Raw genomic sequence first — 26,627 nt, forward strand, 5'->3', positions numbered from 1 at the left:
GTATGTCATGAATATCATTTCCCCACCGATAGTAATTTTGTTTACATCCAGGTATCAAAAAGCCCTGCTATGCCCTCATATCATTTGATAGTATCCTTAAAAAAAGATCCTAAGAAAAATCCATGCGATTATGGAAATAGCACCCTTGATAGAATTACAATATACAGGTATGCACTACAGCTGACACAATACCCACTAATCCTGCCTGCAAATTATCTTTCCCCCCCCTCCTCAGAAATGGCTGATAGCCTAAACTTAAGCCTAAGCCTTATGGAGACCCTCAAAGAGTCCATGGAAAACAACAAATTATCAGATGTCAAGGAGGCTGTGGAGGATCTTCTCATCAGCAGGATCAACTTGGCTGTAGTGGGGGACCGTGGAGATGAAAAGGTGTCCTTTATCAATGCACTCCATGGCCTCGGGCCTGGTGATGAGGGGTCTGCCCTATCTCCACCCAATACTGTCCCAGATGCATTGGCAGTGTACCCAGACCCAAAACATCCTGACTTTCGCCTGTGGGATTTGCCGCCAGTCCCAATCACTTCACCCGTTGCACCTCCTAAGGCATACATGGACCAGGTAAAATTCCTGCGCTATAATGCTGTCTTCATGACATTCACAGAGTCTCCACACCCTAACAGCGTGGCTGTGTTTTTGGAGGCCCGCTCATTACAGCGAGAAACTGTGTACTTTACTCTACTAGCTTCAGAAAACGACACAGAAAATAGCCTGCAGGACAAGAGGAACACCAGTCTGGAGATTCTAAAGGCTGAGGGGGTGGCCCTGCCGAAGGTCTACCTAGTGAGACCATCAGCCTTGGAGAAGTTGGACTTCCCTGCCCTGCTGGAGGACATATGCAGGGACCTTCCAGAGATAAGAGCCAATGCACTCCTGCTGGCACTGCCAACCCTCACCTCCACATTGGTCTCCCAGAAAAGGGATTCTTTTAAAGCACTGGTTTGGGCAGCTGCCTCGCTTTCAGGTGGGGTGTCTGCTATCCCTGTTCCCTTGGTGTCATCTATGGTTGATTCCAGTGTAGGAGTGAGGATCCTGAACAAAGCACGGATATCATTATGTCTAGATGATGACTCAGTCGAAAGGCTAGCCCGGCAAAGGGGTGTGGACCCAGCAATGCTCAAAGCCTTACGGACCAGTGACCTGTCAGCAGAGGTTACAAAGGGGGGAGTGAAAAAGCGATTGAAAGCTGCAGAGAAGGACTTGGCTTCAGTTTCATCTAAGCTGGTGGCAATGGCTATGCCTAGACAAGCCCGCAGTGCTGGTCGGTCCTTCACTGCCATGCTGCAGGCCCTCAATGGGGCCATCGATGAGATGGCGTCTGATGCTGAGAAGATAGTGGCTGTTGCTATTGGGGAGGAGAACTGAGGCCTGGCACAACATTTTTATGTGATTTTTCATACATTTTGTTTCTTCTTGCTTTTTTCCCCATTATCTGCATTAGCACATAAGACACTGGAAAAAAACTAAACAATCCAAGGGGCATGACATTAAGTAATTATAAAGTAAGAGCTGATAGCAACATTCTAAAAATCTGCAACGCAAAGTCAAGTTTCAATATACTGTTTGTGAACAATTGTACTGTAACTTAGAAGAAATGCTGGTCGGTGGGTTGTATTTTTCACTGAAGAGAGGAAGTGTAACTCAGCCAACACTGATGCAGGATATTTAATCATGCACAGAGTGTATATGAAAAAGATATTGTACCACATCCATCCTTGCTTGCATATGTGATGGAAACATTTGTCTCAGTTTCTGAAAAAATAAATAAAAATAAGAATGAACAGTACCTTACTTCACAAGTACAAATTTCACTGCTTCAAAAAAAATATATATATTAATATTATATATAATAATGATATGTAAAATATATATTAACATTTTTCGATGTGTACAAGGGATTTTTTGAATGGGTTAAAAATGTAACTCTGAACGCAAACTTTCAGTTCAAATATGAAAGTCCCAAGTAGCCTCTATCAACTCTCCCTAGTAGATCAACTGTGGTCTCAATAGGCTAAATATAATTGTGACTTGAGTCTAGATTTAAATCCAAGTGACAAATTCTTGAATTCATAATTCACTTGAATCCCTACTACTTCAACCTGTCCTGTGCACAACGGCAGGCAATCCCTGCCAGACCATCTTTGAGTCATGAAGAAGTTCCTGTTGTAGGCAGCGTTGAAAGGAATTGAAAGGTTACGCTTTATATATGGGCAACTGCATGGCAGCCCGGTTGCCACACGTGGCCCCTATCGGAATATTGATAAATTATTGATTTCAACTTGGTTTCAATTCCAAACATCCAAACATGACCAGCTTTAATTACTTATTACTAATATAAATCTATATTTAATGAATGACTAGTATTACATTTTATTGTCTTTTTTATGTCCAATGTATTTGCAATAAGTTCATAAGTTGACATAAGTAAACTAAATGCATTTGAAATTAAATAAAATGTTTACTTTTCAGGATTCCAATTTAAAAAGGACAAAGAATTATTCAGGATTCCAGTTAAAACATAGCAAAAATAGCAGATCTACAAGCTCATGCGTTTTGAGCTAGTAGATTGCTATTTTTGTATGACATACAGTAGAATTATGTAGTAGGCCATTAATTACGAAAAAGGGTAAAATACAGAGATGAGAGGTTTCTTCCTGACAATGTGGCCCTCTGGACTGGAGTGAGTGTGGAAATATGGCGGTACCTCTCCAACATCAAGGAGACATCAAAGCAGGGGGGGTCCCCCCCTGCTTTATAAGACCATAATAGAAACAAGTCCCCATGGACTGCTTTTTGTGTTAACCGTACTGACTGCACTTGAATGAAGTATTCAACAATATGGCTCAAACTATAATAACACCATGGCCAGATTTCAACTGGGAAGATGACATGGACAGGACAGGACACAAGCACAACCTCACTCCTGTCCTGTCACACACCACCAGTAGATGGCAGTGTGATCATGTTCTTCTGATTCTGAAAGCTTTGTTTGAGCTTTGTTTGAGCATCAACATACTAGTCTGGTGTTGTGTTCTTGCTTTACTACTCAGTCTCTACTCTCTAGTCTACATTGTTGATGTCCAAACAAAGTTCCTACTGTGGTGTTGTGTTACTGAGCTTGCCACAACTCCAAAACCAATCTGGACCCACTGAAGTGAACCAAAATAAATGTAGGCAAATGTAAGCGTTCTCTCTCTCTCTCTCTCTCTCTCTCTCTCTACGCACACGCACACGCACACGCACACACACACACACACACACACACACACACACACACACATTGACTGCAAAAGACGTCTGAGCCACCCGTATTATGTTTTTTCAGCCTTACTGTACTAACTGTAGGACATAATAGTATGTTTTATTTTCAAATAGATGGAGGTGTGGTCTCATGTGCAACATCAGCGTTTTCGACACAGGTGCATTTCCCAGTGTGATCACAGCGCACCTGGAGGACATAGGAGCCATTGACCGTCACTCAGGTTGAAGTTTCAAGGACATTTAAAGCCTTTCTGGTTTAGAAGTTGCAGGGGAGACAAACTCAGTCTCAAACACAGCAGTGACTGACAGCACACGGTTAAAGTGATCGAGCTCGACTACCATTTCCTTAGATTTGTATCTCCCAAATAGGCTATGTGGCTGAACACATTCGATATCGTCCCGTCGGGACATTCAGTGATGAGGGCAATTTTATTGACGTTGTTGACTATTTCAGGTAAGAAGACTGAAATTGCCACACACACACACACACACACACACACACACACACACACACACACACACACACACACACACACACACACACACACACACACAGTGAGATTGAGAGATTTCAGCCCAATTAACAGCATTTTAAATCGTGAGTGTGTGTGTGTGTGTGTGTGTGTGTGTGTGTGTGTGTGTACACAATCTCTCTCTCTCTCTCTCTGCACACACACAATCGCGCGCTCTCTCTCTCTCCCTATCTCTCTACACACACACACACACACACACACACACACAGAGAGAGATGGAGATACCTTATATAAATTAGTACATATACTTACCCAAGTACTTTCCCTGTTCTATTGATTCAGGTGTGCGTTGTGACCTGGACATTTCACCCCCTGGGCCCAAACTGGTCAATGCCAAAGTTGGCAGCAATGTGACGTTGGTTGTGTCCATCAGTGGCGCTCCAGATCCTGTGGTTCGGTGGTTTATACGGTTACCTACCTACCTACCTGTGGTCACCTGGACTATTGGCTCCACTCTCCCCCCGGATATAGCAGATAGCTACAAAAAAGTATTGAAGCTTGAAACTAATGGATCTCTTACTTTTGTAAATGTACAGCTTGGGTACAGCAACAACTACACTATAGAAATAACAAAGGCTGGACTGGATATAGCCTTTGCTTTTTTCACTCTAAAAGTATATGGTAAGTATTAGTATATGAGGTAATTGTTGGGCAAAACTCAAAGATGGATCACTGTCAGAAAATAAATTATTCTAGAGCAGTATATCTAACCTCTGGGTTCCTTGAGGATGTTCCAGGTCCGACAGGTCTGAGAATGTTCTGCAGGGGGTCCTTGAAATGAGAGGGGAAAAATAAATAAATAATATATTTTTAATTATCTAGTGTGCAGTTGGACAATTTGACCAAAGGGTGGTGCTAATGGAAAGGCCTTGGGGTTACCAAAATCAACAGGGCTCATCCGGTTTAATGAATTTGCCCAGCAAGCAGTGTTGTTTTTGGCAGCAAATTTCTATTTTAGTTTAGTCATAGTCTTTGTACTGAAACTTCATTTAGTTTTAGTCACCTGGAATGTCTTAGTGTTAGTCTAGTTTTAGTCGACTAAATGTCATAAGATTTTAGTCGACTAAATCTACAGTTGATTTAGTCGACTAAAATGTATTTTGGCGGGTCTTGATGCTGTCGTAATGAGTGTTTTTACACTTGCTGAAAATAGACGATCTATTCTACAAGCTTGTAGATCAGCATGCAACCAAGTGTAAAATGACTTATAGTGGATCTCTTGTCCACTAGTTCCTTCCTAACATTTTGTCTAGTTTTTATTTGTCGACAACATTGTCAGTATATTTAGTCTTAGTTTTAGTCATCGTAGCTTAGTTTTCATTTGTTTTTGTCAGTGAAAATAGGTAGTCGACGAACATTTTTCGTCTTAGTTTTAGTCGACGAAAACAACACTGCCAGCAAGTGCCCTCGCAATTCACCTATTAGATTAACCAATTTTTTTGGTCAAATATGTTTTTATTGAACAGATAAATTATTACAAACATTACGATATGAAATACCTTTTTTTTATGAAACAAAATGAAAGAAAAAAAAAAAAGACAAAAAAGATAAAGAAATCCCTTAACCCTCCCACCCATACTGCTCAGTGACAATAGATTAACCCATTTGATCGTCTCTGTAGCCCTGATTCTAGTGGGCCTAAAACACTTAAATGAAGAGGGGGGGGCGGTGTGTATGTGTGTGTGTGTGTTCTCAACAATAACACTAACCTTTTCTTTTGCAGAACTCATTCAGGGTGTTACTGTAAATGTGGAACCTGATGTCGTGGAGGAGGAATCCATCAGCTTCACTCTGCGTTATAGCACAGTGCAAGGTGGTGTGCCTCAGCGGTGGACGTGGTACTTCAACAGAAAGGAGATAAAGGACAGCTCCCACTACTCAGTCAAGCAAAAGAGTCTTGTGATCAGTCAGCCAAACCGCAGCGACACAGGACAGTACAGTTTGAACCTGAGGAACCCCTATAGCAATGTTACGACTTACAGGAACGTCACAGTGCTGTGTAAGACTCCTCACACACATTTACCATAATGCATGACGGCTATTTTGATATGACCTCATACTCAACTCTACCCACAAGTATAAAGAAAGAGCAAAATAGCCAGCTTTTCCCTATCTGCTGTTTTCTGCACACCAAAAGAAAGATTTTTCTTTCTTTATCTGACTTTACACATCTCATTTAATTATGGCAACTTTCTGAAATAATAGTTCTCTGGTGTTTTATGATGTGAATATCTTTTCACATTTTGTGAATTCAAAATCTCATAATCGCCCATCCACTGAACCGCCACAATTCTCTCTCAGACATGCGCTCCAATGAGTGCCCCTCTCTAGTTAACTTGCTCTTGATAACCAGAGTAGAGATTGCTTAGGGAGACACGGTTATACTCCTGTCGTGTTTTGGGGGGCGAAAGGCCTCTGAACGAAACTTTGCCCAAATCTTTGAATTGTAACGCTTACAGTCAAGTGTAATCATATTTTTCCATTAGTGGATTTTTTAAATGAAGCTCATGTCTTTTCCATGCTTTATGGTTTTCCTACAGATGGACCAGATGAACCCAGAGTTGTGGTCAGTCCAGAAGAGCCCTTCTATGTGTCTGGGGATTCCGTCAACCTCTCCTGTCAGTCTGAGGGTTTCCCAGTTCCATCTGCTGACTGGATCTTTGGAGGACAGATCCTTCCCAGTTCCCACAAAGGATTCCTCAATCTGACTAATTTACAAGCCAGTCATCAGGGAGGTGTGTACACCTGCATGTTACTCAATGAGAAGACTGGAAAACGGCGACGGAGGAATGTGACCATCAATGTTTACGGTATGCAGAATATACTGGGCATACTCTTAAGGTGTATGAAGGGTTGCACTACTCCCAATGTCTTTAGACGGCTTCAATTCAAACTGTAATCTGTCCTATAGAGGAAACATTGATTAACCCTCTAACACCCGCATTAATTTTTACTTGCAAAAAATAGATTTCAACCTTACTACTACTTTGTACTACTAGGACTGACACTAAAAAATATGTTAAAAAAAATAAAAATAAAAGGTTTGATGATCTTTCACAATAATGAATAAAACATGTTCTAGACATTCTAATGTTCACAAAAAAACATATTACAATTATTTTACCTACTTTTATTAGGGTAAAGGTCAAAAGTTTTAGGTTAAAAAATGTTCAAAATCGCAGACATTTTTTATTTGTGTGAATTTCAGCCTCTGTGGGGGGTGTTTATATGCAAATATCATGACCAATTGCATTGAAATGAACATCACTGATGACGTTTAGGTGAAAAAAGAACAGAAAAAAATAATAATAATTTAGTAATTAATTAAATTAAAATTGTTGCTAAAAAGCAACTCTGGGTGCTAGAGGGTTAAGGCTTAATTATTTATGTTTTATGCAAACTGCAGTGATCAACCATAGTGATTTATTAGTTGAATGTGAATTAACGTTTCTGTTAGTTCTTTTATAATTCAACAGTAATACATAATCTAATCTCTTGTTGGACAGAGAGGCCCTCGGGTAGCCCACTGTGCTCTGTTCATTCAGTCTCTGACAACAGTGACCTGCAGTACAAGTGTCAGTGGCCTGGGGGCACACCAAAGGCCCTGCTCTCATTCCCTGCTCTGACCAACGGCAGTAGTGGTGCTGCAGAGTTTAGCTTGACAATGACTGCCTCACAGGAACTCAGCGGGAAAACCGTTATATGCTTTGCTGATCACCCACTCCAACAGAATAACTGTAACGTTACTGCACGTAAGTTTCAGACATTCCCAGACAGTATATATGCCTAACTATCTGAACCCTAGGGGGCGAACTTTAGGCAAAAATAGCTGATCTACAAGCTCACATTGTGACATGTGAGCTTGTAGATTAGATATTTTTGACGAAGATGTAGAGGAAATACAGGAGGGGGCCTAGGGAGCCCCTGGTGCCCCATGATGCGCTTACTCACTTTTGTAAAATCTTTATATTTCCCAGGAAGTCCTATGGCGTTCTTACCAATTGTCAGGACCACAATTGAGATGAGTGGCAAAATACTTGTCACCATGCAGTGCATCAGTCAAGCCTCGCCTACAGCTGTCATCTCATGGTCGAAAGGGAATGAATCTTTAACCAATGGGATGCAGTACCAGATCAGTACTGACACCACACAGCTCAGTATGAGAGATTTCAACATCACCAGCTTTCTCCTGGAAAACTACACCTGTACTTGTACAAACCCACTGGGCAGCCAGACGAAGGACACTCAGTTACAAGGTATAGTGTTTTCTTTGTCAGTGCTTTCTTGTATTTAGTTTTGTTTGTTTTTCTTTCGTTTTTTGCCATAACCTATTACGCTTTCCAGTTTAGATATTTGTATTAAAGTAGTAAGGAGTAAGTTGCCTATGCATTATTATGTAGAGCATGGGCTCGACGAGAGTGCTAGCAAGATCTCAGCTGCACAATGAACCCTTAGACAGAATGCTAAGTAATACCTGAGATTGCTTTCTCGCTCAAACAAGGCTCCATAGTCTCCTTGCACTCCCCCCTTTGCTCTCCTCTCTCTCTCTCTCTCTCTCTCTCTCTCTCTCTCTCTCTCGCTGTCTCTCACAATCCACCCCACTCTCTCTCTCTCTCCAGGCCCCACCATCTCGGATTCCAGTCTGTTCCCTAATCAAGATGGAACCATCATCACATTGACCTGGGAGGTCCCGCCTACCTCTGTTGTTACAGGTAAAGTAACCATGATTTTGGCTAGAACAGTGTTACCGATTTACCGATAACCCCCACCCACCAATAATACTTACATTGCATGGGAATTTGGGAACCTAGCCTTCCTTTTAAAAGAATGTGCATGTCAGCAAAACTGCAGGAGGAACGATGGCATGGTATGTTGAAAACAAAAACTCTAAACATAGGGGTGTAAATATTGCTCAATATAGAGCACCGAAGTCCTGACGTCACTGTCAGTAGAGGGTGTCAATCCACAGGTTTGTGTACTTTTTATTTGCATTGTAATCTCCATAGGGGGATTTTAGATCGCCTCATATAAGAACTGTGTTTGAAAAATAAACCGATCACCCCGGCCTTTTCACTCATATGGATATGAAGCATCGACTGAAAGTGGAAATGTACAAATACTAGAATTTTAGATTTTGGAGACTCATCCTAGTTACGTTGCAGCGCACTATGGGAAGAAGGAAATTCCCCGAAAAATATATATAATTTTAATATAAAAAACGATTTTTGCATCTGCCGCTTTAGATGACCTGAGATGACTTGATTGATTGACATCAAAAAGGGCCTGTCAGCTCAAACACAATGCAATACTTGTTGTTGCTTACAATCATCAGTAGCAAAGTCAAATACCAACAAAAATAAAACCCTACCATTTCCATTTTTCCCCCCATGTGCGTTTGTCTTATATGTAGCCTATGAAAGGCCCCTCAATTACATTTTGTAACTATTTTCAGCAATGGGATGATAATTTTATTTGGTGGGGAGCTGGTCGTTTTGAAAGTAGCTGTCAAGTAAAAAAAGGTGTGGGCACCCCTGGTATAGATGATTAGATATATTCATTCCGTCTGTAAATCCCTGTAGGCTACACCACATATTGGTATAGCCTATATTAGCCCAATATTGGCGTTACGCATTTCACTTGAATAATGTTGTGTGCGCGCATGCGCATGCTGAGAAAGACAGATGTATTTAATGAAATTCAAGATTATAACGTCCTGTGCCGAGAGAGAGAGAGAGAGAGAGAATAACGTCCTGTGCCGAGAGAGAGAGAGAGAGAGAGAGAGAGAGAGACTGCACGTCAAAATGAATTGGAATAAAAAAACAATCCCGCGTTTGCGTGTCTTACTGGTGTAGCCGCTGCCTATATGTATCGGGTCTGGATCGCATGTTGGTGAACTCTTGCCGTGTGTGATCTTCGGCGCGGGGCTGGGACTGCAATCGGCGCATCACTGCGTGGCAGGCGAAATAGCCAATGCGATCTGTCTAATCGTAATACTTAGGCAAAAAACAACTATTGTCGAAGAACAATGTTGATGTAACTAAGAGATTCGCTGAGTGACCTATATTTTATATACAGAGATTTAGAAGGAATAAGCAAAATGGTGAGCCGACTATTCCTCCCTTGAGGATGTTTCTCTGCGGACTGCCGGACTCGGAGAGAGGGAGATCAGTTCGCAGCAGCCAAAGGGGGAGGGGCTGAGAGCTAGTGACGGGTGCGCACATGTTTTCATTGGCTTGTGGCCACATCTTTTTCGCACGTGACATGTTTACACTTGTTATAATAGATTAGAGAGTAACAAAATAAGCGTTAGAAACCAGTCAAACAACCCAGCGACTACATTTCCAGGTAGGCGGGTGGCTGCATCTGCCTGTCGCATAACAGAAATTGAATGTTAATTACGTTTTTTTTTTTGTATTGATATTTAATGTTTCGTGGTTAGTACGAGTCGAGTCACCACCAGCTGAGCTTACGTCAACGAGGAATCTCAGGAACGCAATGTGTTGACAGCTGGGCGTGAGATATATTAGTAGCGACATTGCATGTAGTTTCAAGGCTTTTGCGGCCACATTAATTCCATTTTCTCTAAATATATTTTTTATCCCACGATTTTGTAACCCATTTTTCACCCCTGTGTCAATCATCTAATGTGATCCTGGGCTCTACACACCCTCCGCCAACCTGGGGAGAGCAACGGACTTAACTCATGCTTCTTTCATGCTTGAGTGTCCAAGTTGCTCCTTTACACCTGACAGGGGGGAGTTTCCCTGGTTGGACGTAGCGCATGGAAGGAACACGTTATTCCAACCAGTTCCTTTCCCCTCCATCAGGCGCCCCGGCTGGCCAGGGGGAGGCAGTTTAGAGACCAGGATTACTGCATGTTTGTTTTTGTGAGGGTACCTACCGTAGGGGACACGGGGAGAACATGCAAACTCCACACAGAAAGGCCCTTTCGCCAACCCCGCCTCGGGTATGGGCACTGATGACGTGGAGGAGGAAACACGCCGCCAGCACCCACAGCGCCCCGAGCGGGAATCGAACCCAGGACCTTCTAGCTGTGAGGTGACAGCACTACAAACTGTGCCACCGTGCCCCCTAATAATTTAATTTTCTCCAGAAACTGGCTGTATCAAATATGAATGGACATCATTAACGACGCACAGCCACGCCCCTGACAGAAAGGCCAGGGTGGTCGGTTTATTTAAAAAAAAAATAACACAGTTCTTATATGAAGCGACCTAAAATCGCCCTATGGAGATTTCACTGCAAATAAAAAAATACATGAACCTGTGTATTGGCGCCCTCTACTGAAAGTGACGTCAGACTTCGTGCTCTATGTTCGCGCTATCTCCATAGTCACCCACACAGGAGGCCAGGGTTTAAAACTTGAGATTTCAGAATGTATGTTATTTTAAATATCATGGGGCCAGGTGTCAATTGGGGCTACAGATAAATACATAATTTGCTCTTATTTTATCATTTTGATTCAAACATGGTCACATATGCTCTGTTTCAGGTTTTGCCATCCAAATGAAAGGACCTGATCTCATTGACACCAAATATGAAGCGCAAAATAGAGGGGCCTCAAGGCAGTTCGAAACCATTCAGCAGAAACCTGGCTCCACTCGAAGTACAGATATCTCTACCCTGGATCCCAAATCTACATACAGGTTCCGCATCATCCCAAATGTTGGTCGAACCACCGGAGAGCCATCTGAGGTCCATAGAATTGGACCAGGTATGATATGAAGGACTCGGTCAATAAGGACATTATTAGAAATTTATTTCAACCAAATTATTGCCTGATTTTCAGTATTCATCAGGCCCAGCAGGCACAGTCCTAAAGTCCTTTACTCCACTATAATTTGTGGTATTTTTAACTGTAGGTGAGGGACTAAAAGGCCCAGCTATCGCGGGCATTGCAGCAGGAATTCCCTGCAGCCTCCTCTTCCTCGTTCTCCTCATTAGCCTCATCTGTGTCTGTGTCACGTGCTACAAGAAAAAAGGTAACGCTCATCTTTCTTCAGCACCAAACCCTAAATCACCCGTGAAATTGTTTGAACATGTGGCTTTTAAATTCGGACACTTATCCCATTAACACTCTCACTATAATCTGTTTTCACACTGTAGGTCAACAGAGAAGCTATCCAAAGTCCAATGTTGTCAAGGTTAGCATTTGGATGTCAAGTGGGAAGGAATTGGATGTCAAGTGGGAAGGATTTTAATTAATGTGTTTTATTGTGGTTTGTTTGAGATTAATTTCCTACTCTCCTCTGTCACAGGTGGTGACAACACATACACCACCAGATATAATGTTAGTCCCCCATGACCTTCTGACAGGAGGCCTGAAACCTCCCCCTGACTACAACAGATTACATCAGGTACCCTCCTTGTCGGATTTAAAAAGAAAAGCCAATTAAAAAGATTACAATTATGCAATGAGTAAATGCATTTTAATTTCTTTCAGGACAATTCATCCGAGAGATCGATTCCCCTCCCCACATTTGTCCCTCCTCCACCTGTGAGATTTGCCACAACTGTTTAACACTTGTCAACATGTATAATTACAATCCATTGTTGTCTACTCCCTGTATGTAATTTTATTAATTCTTTATGCATATTTTATATGTTCAGTTATCTTGATTTAGACTATCAATAGTTGCTGGGTGTCTATTCTTTTTTCATACTTTGATTGTTTTAATGAAATGTTATTTATTTATTTATACAATTATAATGTAAATATTACATCATAATTTATATTACCAGTAGTTGATGGCATATACAATTTATCCTACTAGGGGAGAGAGATTGCTTGTTTTTCTATTTTACATCTATTCTACAACTATTAATTCTTTTTTTAATGTAGGCCTACTGTAACAATGATATATTTTTTTTACAATAAAGCAAATGTAAATTCAGTTAATGTTTGCATCAATTAATGTAGCCTGTCTTTAAGGCAGGCTGAATTTGTTGTCACTGATCAACTTTTCATTTCTTGTAAAATGTCCTATGTTAATCTTTCTTGCCAGAATATATGTCAAGATATTCCTGGTTCTTATTTACTATAGTTCATAACAGTTCTACATTCCTGTCCAATGTCACTCTATTCTCTTAAAACATTGCCTCATTTTCCTACTATTTGGCTTAATTGTCTTTTTTGGTATCTGTTGTACTCTAGTTTCAGTACAGTACATGCCATTTAGTTTATTTCTTGTAAGTAACTGTTAAAGCTCTTAAAGATCACTTGCAGCTAGATGTTTCCTGTTTTTCTTTTGTGCAACTGTAGCTGACAATATACATATGCTACTGTGCATGTTTGAACTGACCTTAGGGAAATACAGATAGTGATGGAAAAATTGTATTTTGTTCATATCATTTGTCCTTGATGGTGTCTGCTTCTCCCTTCCGGTCTGTGCACTATTATTGTGTGTGGATGTTTTGATGATTAGTGTCTGATGCTATAGCATCTACAAAACACAGTTGTTTGGAACATGCATATGAAATGATACCAGTTTGATCATGGTTTGTATGTGAGGGAGTGGCTAAACCCATTTGACCACAGATCAAAAACGGTGTTGCAAGTGAAGACTGTCAAGGACTGGTCATCAGAGACGACAAGGAACTGTTGAGGTATGTTAAGGTATTTTAAGCGTTTTTTAAAATGCATTCTTGCATCTGCAAGTGCAATGTAATGAAAATGCATCTGGTTTTCGGATATTAATCTGGGTTTTCGATTTATTTTCATCTTTTCTATTCTGTATAGCATTAACTTTTATGTTTCACTAAGGACCCAGGATCATGGCCTTTAGAAGACATCACTGTTTTGTCCTTCAAGGTACTTTTGATCATATATTCTTATGCACATTTATTTGTATTCGCTAAATTAGGCTTTAATCCTCTCATCAACTTTTGTCTCCAGTGGTTTGGACTGCATTAGCGGTGGGTGAGAAGTGGACTGTTAGCATGCCAACCGAGGTTTCTGCCTTTACTGGGTCTTGTGTGGTCATCCCCTGTTCCTTCACTCACCCAAGTTATCACAAGCCTCGTGATGTTTTTTGGTACCAGTATTCCAAGATACCTTCACGCTACCCATTGGTATACAGTAGAACTCAGCCGCAAGAAGTAATGGAGATCTTCAGAGGCAGAACTGAACTTCTGGGCAATGCTGCTGATGGAAATTGTACTTTAAAGATTAATGACATTATTGCCCAGGACAATGGACAGACAATCTATCCCTGGATCGATCAAGCTAGGTTTAACTTCTATCTGACGGTGGTAACCCTGGTAGTCAAAGGTAACTGCTAACACTCAGGAGTCAGGGAGGTAATGAAGTACATGAAACGGTGATCTTTGATGAGAAATGTGTAGGTCATTGAAAACCTGGAATAGCATCGAAACATACCATCCCTGTGAATCTTTATTTTTGAAAGTTGTGAATTACTCATGTCAGAACAATGTCACTTTTTGTATTTTACAAATTAACTTAATAGCATACTTATTTTACAGAAACTGCAGCTACGCCAGAAATGGCTGTCAGTGGGGAGCAGGTGGAGGGACGCCATGTGAGGGTTTCCTGTGAGGTTATCTACTCCTGTCCCGCACATCCTCCCTCCCTTTCCTTTGGGAAGCAGAGAGGTGAGGCAGAGGTGAACGACACGGATGAGGGAGACGGTCGCTGGCGTCTCCGCTCTGTTGTTACATTCACTGCCAAAGCGGATGATCATGGCAGGGCCATTGCGTGTGAGGTCATGCACCCAGGAGGACAGAGCGCTACTGAAAAGTTGGTTCTCAACGTGAGCTGTGAGTCCTGTCACCATTGTTAACAATTACCATGTTACTGTGTGATTTGTTGGCGCAAATAATCACCTTTGAGTAGATGAGGCTGAGAGTACATGTAGGTTTTACTCTGTGCAGTAGAGGGTACTATTTTGCAATGCTTGAGAAATCCAGTAGCTTGCCTTCATTTCGTTTACTTTCAATATATATTTTAATGGTAGCGATTCAGAGCTGGAACCAGGCTAATCTTGAACTGAAACCTTTGTCCAGTTAGTCATTAGAGCTATGGATTGGTGTACAGAACTAAATGTGAAGCTTGGCCCCTTCTCCTCTGTGCATAAGGATACCTGCAAAGGTAATACAGTGTAAACAACTAAACCCATTATTTTCTAAGCACCTGTGTCGGCACCAAAATGAGGAGCAACTAATAAATAATACAAAGAAAGGAAAGTGAGCAGTTGCGACAGACGTCACTCTGAAACAATGTTGCATGCAATACTGTATGTTCCACAGTTGTGCTTTTATTTTGGGACATCATCTGGCCCTATTACAGATTCCCCCAGGTCTGTGGACATCCTGGTTAGAGTTGATACAGATGTGTCCCTCACATGTACCAGTGATGCTAACCCTCCTGCCAGTTCCTTCTTGTGGTACAGTGTGAAGGATGGCCTGTCCACAGCTTTGAACCACACCACAAAGACTATCACAGTCTCCAGGCTGAACCTTGACAAGAACATTTTCCACTGCACGGCAGTCAATGCTCTGGGCACAGCCAACTCTTCAGCTGCTTATGAGATCAGAGCTGAATGTGAGTTCTCAAAAGATGACCATATACATAACACACATGAACCTTAGCATTCTTATTCTGGACATAATAATAGGTGAGAATTTGGTGAAAATAGACAATCATTCAGCGAAAATAGTCCAAACCCCTGGGGTACCCTGGTCAAAAAAGTATAATAGGGTTTTAGTGGTTAATTACTGTATGTCTATGACATGTATGGTCATTGGTCAACAACACTCACTGCCAACAAAAACACTTCTCAAAGTCTTTGTTAAAGGTAGTGAAATTCAAAATAAATCTTAGAAGGTATCGTAGTATATGAACACTTACATGGATATGTCTTACTCTTTTACAGTGCCTCAGACAAATGTGACCATCAGCCAGTCACCGGTCCGATGGGAGATGGGAGAAACGACCACCTCTTCAGCTGCTTATGAGATCATAGCTGAATGTGAGTTCTCAAAAGAAAATAATTAATTGAAACAAATAAAGCAAACAAATTTACCATGCAACTAAATAATAAGAAATATAAACATTAGAATAGCTGGTTTTCCATCATATATTGAACACAGTATTTCAACTAGGACGAGCTGAGTGGCTATGTGCACATGCATGCGCGTGCACGTGGCGTCATTAAAATACAGCCCTACTAGTTAAAACATCCACAGCACACCACTGATCATAGTATAAATGGCATATTGGCCTCATTAATAGGAAGTACACTTGCATGGATATGTCTTTTCCAGCACCTCCGACAAATGTGACCATCAGCCAGTCACCGGTGCTTCCGATGGTGGCAGAAACGGTCAACTCTTCAGCTGCTTATGAGATCATAGCTGAATGTGAGTTCTCAAAAGATGACTTTAACCACATGGACCCTAGTATTCCTATTCTGGCCTCATTCATAGGATATGTCTTTTCCAGCGCCTCCGACAAATGTGACGATCAGCCAGTCACCGGATCGTCCGATGGTGGGTGAAACGGTCACCCTCTCCTGCCTGGGTCAGGGCTACCCACCACTGAGCTCCTTTAGATGGTACCAGATGCAGGGACAACATGTCATCCAGCACAGCGAGAACACTGAGCACCTCCGCCTCATGGAGCTGACCAGAGACATTGGATCATTTCGTTGCTTCGCTGGGAATGACATGGGAGAGGCCAGCTCACCAGTCACAACAGTGAATGTGGAATGTAAGTGACAATGCAAGGAGTATTCACCATACAATGTCATTCATGTTTTAAATTGCACTGACCATGGGACAGTTTGTAGCCGGACCGAGCTACTCTTACTCAAAGCTAAAATATAGATAATTGATGTTATTCTCTCTCAGACTGCTTTTTTTTATATAGCTTAAACGGGCAACATTATATTACAACATTATTGCCATTCGCCCAGAGACAGTTTCCAGTGTTCCCGAATGTCAGCTATTTACAATATTACATTAGAGATTACTATCCCAGCATCCTAATGCTGACTGCTGGCGAGGCTTGTTCACATACCCAGATGTTAACTTTTCCTCATCCTTTTCCACCAGATGCTCCAGTCATCCTGCCATCCTCTTCATGTTCTTTGGTCAATGACATCATCAGGTGTGAGTGTGTAGTGGATTCACATCCTCTGGGTAGCATCGACTGGACACCTTTGAACACACATGCTAATGGTACACTCAACATCACTGCTCAGATCAACTGGAGGATCCTGACATCTGTTCTCATCTCACCAGACAAAGATAATGTGAACAATATCCTTTGTAACTCAACCAATGAGCATGGAAGTGCTTTTGTCAGACTTTACGCTGGAGGCAAGTGAACACACACACACACACACACACACACACACACACACACACACACACACACACACACACACACACACACACACACACACACACACACACACACACACACACACACACACACACACACACACACATTATTAAATCTGGCCCTCATGGTATACTATAGGAGGAACCTCATCTCAGTGTTGTCTGGTATAGGAGGAACCTCATCTCAGTCGACCATCTATGGAGGAGTTGGAATTGCCCTGGTGCTACTCTTTGCGTCTGTTCTTGTTTCTATTTGGAAATTGCACAAAAACAAAATGCAAGTATTGTCTGTGTGTGTGTGCACGCAGAGAGAGATTGTGTGTGCGCGCGCAGAGAGAGATTGTGTGTGTGCGCGCGCAGAGAGAGATTGTGTGTGTGCGCGCGCAGAGAGAGATTGTGTGTGCGCGTGCAGAGAGAGATTGTGGGCTGTATTTTGCGTGTCTTAAGTACCAGGTCTTATTCCCTAACTTGAGTAAACTAAAGACCTGGAGGCGTGATCAATGCCATTTGGCTATTCTGAGTGGCCAAAGAGCATTGATCATGCCTCCAGGACTTTAGGTGCAGAGAGAGATTGTGTGTGCGCGTCGATAGAGAGAGATTGTGTGTGTGCACTGTGCAGAGAGAGATTGTGTGTGTGTGCACTGTGCAGAGAGACAGAGAGAGAGAGAGATTGTGTGTGTGTGTGTGTGTGTGTGTGTGTGTGTGTGTGTGTGTGCACTGTGCAGAGAGAGAGAGATTATGTGTGTGCAGAGAGAGAGAGAGATTGTGTGTGTGCAGAGAGAGAGATTGTATGAGGAATTTAATTTGGTGCAGCTGTGGGCATATACTGTAGAATTGAATAATTTGTGTTATACTCCCTATTTGATATGTTTTCAGGAGTGCAAACATCAATCGCACAATGGATGAGCTGGAGACTGTGAGAGCTTGAGGGTGCTGCAGCTGAATCTGTATGCCTCCACTGATCATGAAGGTATAGCACATTTATTGTTTTGTGATATTGTTAATTTACAATGCATTTATGCAAATGTTTATACTGTAACGGAATACGTCCCTGTGTTTTCCCAGGGTTCCCAGATTTCTGCGTTAACTGCATATGACTTTCAAGCCCAGTATGACCAGCAAACACCTGGCCGTGCGACCAGATATTCAAAATAATTTAACTACTTCAACTTTGTTTACGTGACTTCCTTCCTTGAAACAAGACGATGCATTGAATTTTGAGCTTGTAGATTGGCTACTTTCACCTGTTAATGTTCGCCTGTTATGACATTGTGCAGAAGAAATGGAAGTCTGCACAATCGCTTCTGCTCCACAGTGTTTTTATTCTTTTAAAACACCGACAAACAACACAAAACGTCTGTTATGACTTGCCAAATATACATTAGGGACACTGGGGTTCATGTGGTTAGAGTCATTAACATGGCAAATGGCGACTGTTATAAGCAGTTGTCTTGATAACGTTTAACGTATGTGAATTAAAAAATCTAAATGTATATGATCTTCCTGTGTTAATCCTATTATTAATACTGTATACAGTACACATTGTTTTTGAATACTTTCTTCACTATTCAAGTTTTATGCACCGCAACTCTCCTTAAGGTGAACACGCAGGGCCAATGCTGTGCTGTATGGAGTGTGTGCAAGAGACTTTATTTAAGCAGCCATTTGGTCATGTGTCTGTTCTGAACATGTATCTGGCCCCACGCCCCGCCGTCCCACCCAGCCAACCGTGTGAAAGAAATTGTGCGCTTCAGCATGTTGCATTGACTGCAGCAGTACTGCAAGCCTCTGCACATCCACAGTTCCAGAATGCAGACGACGGGACTGTGGTACCTCGTTATCCCTCACACAACCCCACCCCCGCTGTCCCCCTACACACCGCTCCCCCACCCCCGTCGTCCCCCTACACACCGCTCCCCCACGCGTACATGATCTACACTCCCAAACTCTCCCACCTAGTTGAATGTGAAAGGGTCACGTGCTGCTTCACCCTTCAGCTCAAGTGCATTTGTTTTGTGTAGATTTTGCCTCCATCAACAGAAAAGCGGACGGGGATAACTTTTTGGAATTCAGCCTAGGGGTTCCTCTTTGACATTTTGCTCAGTCCAGGCTTGCGCTCTCTCACTCTTTCCCTGAGGAAAGGTTGACACTTAAAGAGGGTTTATTTATCCTGAAGAATTCAGGTAAGATGTACCCTATAGTCTTTTGATAAGAGCTGATAAAAGGGCCATTATTTGATACATGTTATGCAGTGCTAAGGGCCAAGAGAACGGCCCTCACTATGTGACCCTACATCCAGCTTTCAACTTCTTCAAGTATACATAGTCATTCTCTTGTGATTCCAGTTCATTCAAAAAGTATTTCAAAATATACATCGTTTACAATGATTGTGGCAGAACCCTGTGCATGCTCAACATCTCAGCTTTTGCTCTTTTAGTGCATGTCACGTGCACATAGATAGGCCTGTGATATATTTACAGTCACAGCCAAGTTGGTTTGATGCTTATTTGTATTCTAGACCAACAAGGCCATTGTGATCTGTCAAATATTGATTGTCTTGACAGTTCAACATCCTCCAATTGTTTTAAAATGGCTAATGGTTAGTTACAGTGGCTATTTCAATAGTTGCAAAATGTCACTGGACTTAATCTGTTTTGTAACATAATCAAGATTGTCAGAGCTCTGTTCCTGTCACATTCTGAGTTTTCAGGAAGTATCTGCAACCATTACTTGGATAGGTCTATATTTAACCTCAAATACTGAACCTGTTTGTGTGCTTTGAATTTGCTATATGCATCATATCAGGGCTTACTGTGGATATGTTTAGCAGGTAGGCCACATTGGCTATATTACAAGAAAAACAAATGTAGTAATAGTGTATTATTGTGATTAGGGCGACTGTCTCCTGTTACTTTTGCTGTTATGTGTGATTATAAGATGTTGAAGTAGACATTGTAATGTGTCTGTGGTGTTTCAATTGGCAATGTTAAATGTGCATGTCTAGTTCCCACAGACCAATGGATTGTGTACAGTATTATGTCCATTACTATAGTATATTTATGTATTAAATATAAATAAATTATAGTAAGTATTAGCATGACTATCACTCAGTTAAATAATCAAAATAAGGGACATTATTCACACTTTTAACCTTTTTACCTATACTCTATATGTTGGAAAGGTAATGTTATATTAGTCATAACACTGATACATTTCTTGTGTTTCTGAAATGCTGCTGAAGTTTTGCTGAGAGGTTTACTACAGTGATGTCACTGGAGTAAAATCTGTGTGAATATGAGAACGACAACCTTTATTTTCAGTTTTTTAGCCACTAGCCTTTGTGTCCATATAACCTTGTTTGCTGTGTTTATGGTGAAATGGCAATGTTCACTTGACTAGGAATAACACTGAGATCGTTTTCTCCAATCAATATGGATTGTATTGATTTATTCTATACACCATCTGACCATCAACAATGAGGGAAATGCTAATCAAAAGCCTGATAGTATCCCCATTCCCTTTACTGTCTCCATGTCCTGATTTGACACGATTGAATAATTTATAGTACTAGCCCTTACCCGTTGTGAGATATTTGCCCCCCCCCCCCCTTGTGGCCGTGGGGGTACTGCGCCCGGGTGCGTTTGTAATTGACTAATACATTCATTAATAATCATTAATGTGTCAAATCGAAAAAAGGGCCCTCCATATGGTCAATGCCTGTGTGAAAAGTGGGAGTGATTGGTGCAGGCAGTAAGGAGTTACGGCAGTCACAGTGACACACGGACACACACACAGACAGACAGACAGACAGACAGACACTTGTTAGAATTATAGTATGATTACATTTTTTCTTTTTAAATACCCCATTTTCTCCCCAACGTAGAATTCCTCCCCACACACAGTTGTATGTTGTCACTGCTATTGTATCTTATTGACTCACCTGCCAGTAAGGAGCCCCCACCGGGAGGATGTAGAGCCTATCTTGTCCAACTCCCCAGCCATAGACCAAGCCGCGGTGGAATCGAACCCACAGCCTTTGCGGTGGTACCACTCGAGCTCCCAGTATTATAGTAAAAATATTATAATAATTTTATTTTCATTACCCAACTATCTTCCAAGTGGTTGTCAAGGAAGGCTTAAGAGCTAGTATAGCCACAGGTTACTAACTACTGTAGCCTAACCACAAGAAATGTTTGTGAGCTGAAGGCTGTATGTTGGAGTCAAATCAACTAGTTCACGCAAGGCATTTACAAATAAAGGAGTGGGTGAAATTAGTTTGTGCAAGCTTCCTTTGACAGCAGTTACATTGTTAAATAAAAACAGGAATAGCATGGAAAATATGCAAAGTAAGGGATATATAAGGCGAAAGAATGGCGCTGTATTATTTACATGATCAAGTACACAGATATACACAAATAAAATTCAAATATTCACTGTTCCTGATTCTATTGTGCAAAATATCAAATGTTAAAATACTTTCAGATATGTAGGTAGGCTACCTTTGGGTGGAAAATAGTGCAAAGAGAGAAGGTCAAAAGTGCCCTTGAGAGGTACAGTATCAATGGACTGATAATATATCTGGCTGACACCTGGAAGCAACCAAGAAACTCAAAACAATCTACCAGGTCCTTCTAAAAAAAATGAATATTGTGGAAATGTTCATTTTCTTCCGTAATATAATTCAAAAAGTGAAACTTTCATATATTCTAGATTCATTACGCATAAAGTTAAATATTTAAAACCTTTTTTTAAATCTTGATGATTATGGCATTGTGCCACAAATCCTATCTCAAAATATTAGAATATTTTATGAGACCACTAAAAAACACATTTAGAATACAGAAATGTCAACTATCTGAAAAGTATGTTAATTTATTCACTCAATACATGGTCTGGGGTACTTTAAAACAATTTATTTCATCAATGGGGCATGGCATGGATGTGATAAGCCTGTGGCACTGTTGAGGTGTTATGGAAACCCAGATTAAAAGATTAAAATAATTTGTATTGTTGAATATAGTGTGTACAGTGAGTTCAGGTCAGGCCAGTTGGCTGGTCAGTTAAGCACAGTAATACCATGGTCAGCACACCAATTACTAATAGTTTTGGCACTGTGGGCAGGTGCCAAGTGCTGCTGGAAAAGGAAACCAGTATATCCATAAAGCTTGTCAACATACACAAGCACACATTGCTGTAAAATATCCTAATAGATGGTTGTGTTGACTCTGGAATTGGTAAAGCACAATGATGATTTGGGGCCATGTTATCTGCTGCAGGTGTTGGTCCACTGACAGTGAAAACTGGAGTCAGCACAGCCATCTACCGGGATATTTTAGAGCACTTTGTAAAGTATATTGACATGCTTCATGGAGATGATGCTTTTCCTTTCCAGCTCAATTTGCACTTGCCCAAAGTGCCAAAACTACTAGTAATTGGTGTACTGACCATGGTATTACTGTGCTTAACTGCAGCCAATTGACCTGACCTGAACACCACAGATAATCTATGCGTTATACTGTCAAGAGGAAGGTGTGAGACACTAATTTCAACACCTTAACGGTGCCACAGGCTGATCACCTCCATGCCACGCCCCATTGATGAAATAATTTGTCTGCATTTGTATTATAAATGTGGTCTCATAAAATATTTTGAGATAGGATTTTTTTTTCATGAGCTGTATGCCACAATCATCAAGATTGAAACAAAAAAGGTTTAAAATATTTCACTATGCACAATGAATCTAGAAAAAGTTCACTTTTTGAATTATATTATGGAAGAAAACTTTTCCACGATATGATTCTTTTAAAAAGGCCCTGTATTAATCTTTCAGAAGGCATGCAACTATAGTTCTAGTAGCAATTGGGAGGAATTTGTCCAATTCCACAAGTACTGTAGTGGGCTCTTTCCGCATGTGTTGACTCCTCCCCCAACTTGACCATATGGTTTTCCTTGAATGAATAACATGTGAAACTAAAAGCAACCAAAACTGCCCAAGAAATATTAACTGCATATACGAAGCACCTCTTCTCCTTTTTACTCCACTGCCAACAATAACCATCTCTTGTCATTTGACTCCACAGTGTGTGGAGCCTTCGCTTATAGTGCCACTCAGGATGTACAGCTTCATGGGAGGGGGCCTGTTCTGTGCAATTGTGGGGAACATCCTGTTGGTGGTCTCTACTGCTACAGACTACTGGATGCAGTATCGTCTCTCGGGCAGCTTTGCCCATCAGGGCTTGTGGAGATACTGCATGTCTGGCAAGTGTTACATGCAGACTGACAGCATTGGTGAGTGGACAATACATACTGTAGCCTACTGCTGGAACCACTTGAACCTTCACATTTGATCCTTCTGGCCGCATGGTCATATCTAGGAGGACTTGAATGAATGGACTTCGATCTAACTATGGTCATACTGGATTACATAACCATATCTACTGATAACTACGAGTAAGGTTATGCCTTTATTAGCCCCTATACAGTCCCAAGGATGTCAATGAATTAAAAGTATTTTGATTAATTGCAAATACAGTAAATGTGCAAGAATGAGTAGTGGATTACATACACGGAGAGGAAGATAACAGCATACACCTATTAATACATTTCAGTTTTCTGTCAAGAAATACTGGCTACGCTACAACGGAAGTATGACTGTCGTTGCATCTAAAAATGTAAGTGTTGATCATAACATTACAGGAAATGAAAAAGGTCCCAAACAGTTGGGTCCCAGTAATAGCATGAAGAGTTTCATTCTAAATGTACAGTATATAGCCTATCCACCATCGCTTTGGCCTTGCTCTCACAATTGGTCCTTAGTCCTATAGGAAATGAGGAATATCAATATATGCCATATTGAACTATTGCTGTTATTACCAAACACCCATGCATAGAAAATGATATTACTAAACTATATAATACTTTAAAGAAGTTGAGATATGTTCTAATTATCTTTTTTCCCCAAAGAAGATTTTTTCCCCATTAAAAATGACCCCCTCTCTCTCTCTCTCTCTCTCTCTCTCTCTCTCTCTCTCTCTCTCTCTCTCTCTCTCTCTCTCTCACATAGCCTACTGGAATGCCACTCGTGCTTTCATGATCCTCTCTGCCATGTCATGCTTTGCTGGCATCATTGCTGGGATACTGTCCTTTGCCCACTTCTCTGCCTTTGAGAGGTTCAATCGCTCTTTTGCTGCTGGGATCATGTTCTTTGTCTCGAGTGAGTAATGCGGCATGCCAGATAACAAAACACCTGCCGAAAGTAAAGAGTGAATATATCTCGCATTATGTTTTCATCATAACTTTATTTGAACTGTGTTGTTGCAAGTCAACACAGGATGTATTGTATATAAACAAAGAGAATGACAGATTCTTTATTTGCATTATTGCATTATCTGCATAGCAACTGAACTAGTCTCGTGTAGCCAGGCGATGATACATCATAAATCATATACTGATACATCTGGGAAAGTCTAAACTCAATGAGCTTGGATGCTGGAGAAAACCAGCGGTAACAAACCTACACTGCTTTGAAATCCAATGCCGATACCATCGCATAAAAGTCTGTTATGTTTTAGATTTCTGATGTTTAGCCCATTCATTGAATTATCAGACAACTGAACTAACCTTCAAAAGTGGAAATCGATTTACATAATGTATTGTGTCTGTCATCCTCTGCCAGCTCTCTTTGTTCTGCTTGCAATGGCCATTTACACTGGGGTGACGGTGAACTTCTTGGGCAAGCGCTTTGGCGACTGGCGCTTCTCTTGGTCCTATATACTAGGCTGGGTGGCCCTGCTCATGACGTTCTTTGCAGGTAATCAGAGATCAGGAAGTGGACTTCTTTGGCATGAAGAAATTAGGCATGAAGCCTAATTTATAGGCATGCTTCATCACACAATCATGTCGCTCACTAAATATTATTTGATTATATTATTTTTGGTGAGCAACACCAACCATAGTATAAATTAGACACAGGTGTGATTTCCCATGCCACACAAGTAATGAGTTAATTGAAAGTTGAGTTAATTGAAAGTTGAGTTACATAATGTGTATTTAAATAATGCACATACTGTACACTCAGTTAACTGCCAATTTTTGGAACACACGCTACTGTATATTATCAACTACAGTATGGGGCCTTATTAAGAAACGAATTGTTGCGACAGTTTTCATGAAATCCAATAAACACCTTACAGAATGTCTGCAGTGCAGTGCACGGTGTCGAGTCAGTCGGACCGGACATACAGTTGTCCAGAACCGCCACAAAAGGCCTCTGCCCCGGCTCTGGACCTGATCACCCCTATATATCTCCGTACATGGAGCTGGCCTCTTCTGACATAACAACACTTCATATTTGGGCATGCCTGACATATATAGGAATATTTGCCTGCTTATCTGAGGGGAAAATTCGCTTAGTACTGTGAATGGCTTAGTACTGTATGGTGCCAAATAAGTCTGAGCACATATGGTTACATTAGCTTGTTTAATCAGTGTTTTGGAAGATGTTTTCGCTATTATGACTGCATTTGATTAATTTACAAACATTCACTTACATTTTATTTTGCAGGCATATTCTACATGTGTGCATACAGGATGCATGAGTGTAGAAGAGTGGCTGGCCCTCGCTAAACAAAGGAAGAAATGGTACCTGAAAGCTGCACTGCAAAAAGTAAACAGCAATGGGCAAAATAACATTTTCATTTCCCATGGAAAAAGTATATAAAATAAATGGAAATGGCTGACATTAAAGTAATAAAACATTAGAATTTCACCTCAGCACCTTGTGACAGTGTCAATGTCTTTGCATTTTAGGTTCAACATGACAAATGGAGTGAGGTCAGTGTGTGAGGTGCTTTTATAGATACAATGCAAAACAGACAACAAAAGCACAGTAAGGCTTTGCATATTAATGGAATAACTGGTGCAAACAACGTAAAATACATAATGCTGACTGAAGCTTGGTCTTGTGGCATTCCATCAAGCTGCAAATTAACTTCTTGTGATACAAAATGTTAATGATTTATTTATTTGAATAGCATTTTTACAAATTTACAAAGTTCTTTATTTAACCAGTGGAGAGCAGCTAAGATGGGTGATATGGTGTTATGGTCATATGTTTTAGAATAAGCAGTCTAGCAGCTGAATTCTGTACCAATTGGAAACGGGATATTGTTTGGGAAATACAAGGTGAATTTAAAGCTTGACCTTTTCAAGGTCTGAAAAAGACAGGAAAGACTTTATTCTGGCTATGTTCCTCAGCTGGATGTAACATGATTGAACAACCCTGAAGTAGAATCATACCCTACCAATTTCTGATTTGAAGGAGTGGGCGGAATTTGGGGAGCTGAATATATTGATCTCAGATTTTTGCTCATTTAACCTGAGAACATTCTAAGTCTAAGACATCCATTGAAGACCCAGAATTCACCTCTGTGG

At 41.0% G+C, this 26,627-nt stretch overlaps 3 protein-coding genes across 3 annotated transcripts; all 3 read left to right on the forward strand.

Moving 5' to 3' along the window:
- Positions 1 to 237: 237 nt before the first annotated feature.
- Positions 238 to 1,383, forward strand: irgq2 (immunity-related GTPase family, q2; the record flags this gene model as incomplete). The annotated part of the gene is made up of 1 exon (XM_080768176.1): positions 238 to 1,383. The coding sequence occupies one exon, from the start codon at positions 238 to 240 to the stop codon at positions 1,381 to 1,383; it is 1,146 nt and encodes a 381-aa protein (XP_080624302.1).
- Positions 1,384 to 3,555: 2,172 nt separating this feature from the next.
- Positions 3,556 to 13,756, forward strand: vsig10l (V-set and immunoglobulin domain containing 10 like; the record flags this gene model as incomplete). The annotated part of the gene is made up of 13 exons (XM_080768185.1): positions 3,556 to 3,733; positions 4,095 to 4,433; positions 5,536 to 5,811; positions 6,353 to 6,622; positions 7,319 to 7,564; positions 7,790 to 8,068; positions 8,432 to 8,524; positions 11,326 to 11,547; positions 11,696 to 11,815; positions 11,940 to 11,977; positions 12,092 to 12,190; positions 13,372 to 13,439; positions 13,729 to 13,756. The coding sequence occupies exons 1-13, from the start codon at positions 3,652 to 3,654 to the stop codon at positions 13,754 to 13,756; spliced, it is 2,160 nt and encodes a 719-aa protein (XP_080624311.1). The 5' UTR covers positions 3,556 to 3,651.
- A 9,552-nt stretch (positions 13,757 to 23,308) lies between these two features.
- On the forward strand, positions 23,309 to 25,820 carry lim2.5 (lens intrinsic membrane protein 2.5; the record flags this gene model as incomplete). Its single annotated transcript, XM_080769167.1, has 4 exons — positions 23,309 to 23,483; positions 24,259 to 24,408; positions 24,871 to 25,005; positions 25,759 to 25,820. 4 exons carry the CDS (start codon positions 23,309 to 23,311, stop codon positions 25,818 to 25,820), a joined length of 522 nt encoding a protein of 173 aa, XP_080625293.1.
- Positions 25,821 to 26,627: the final 807 nt, after the last annotated feature.

The sequence above is a fragment of the Protomyctophum bolini genome, assembly GCF_963924005.1.
Source record: "Protomyctophum bolini genome assembly, chromosome: 7".
NCBI classification, from domain to species: domain Eukaryota; kingdom Metazoa; phylum Chordata; class Actinopteri; order Myctophiformes; family Myctophidae; genus Protomyctophum; species Protomyctophum bolini.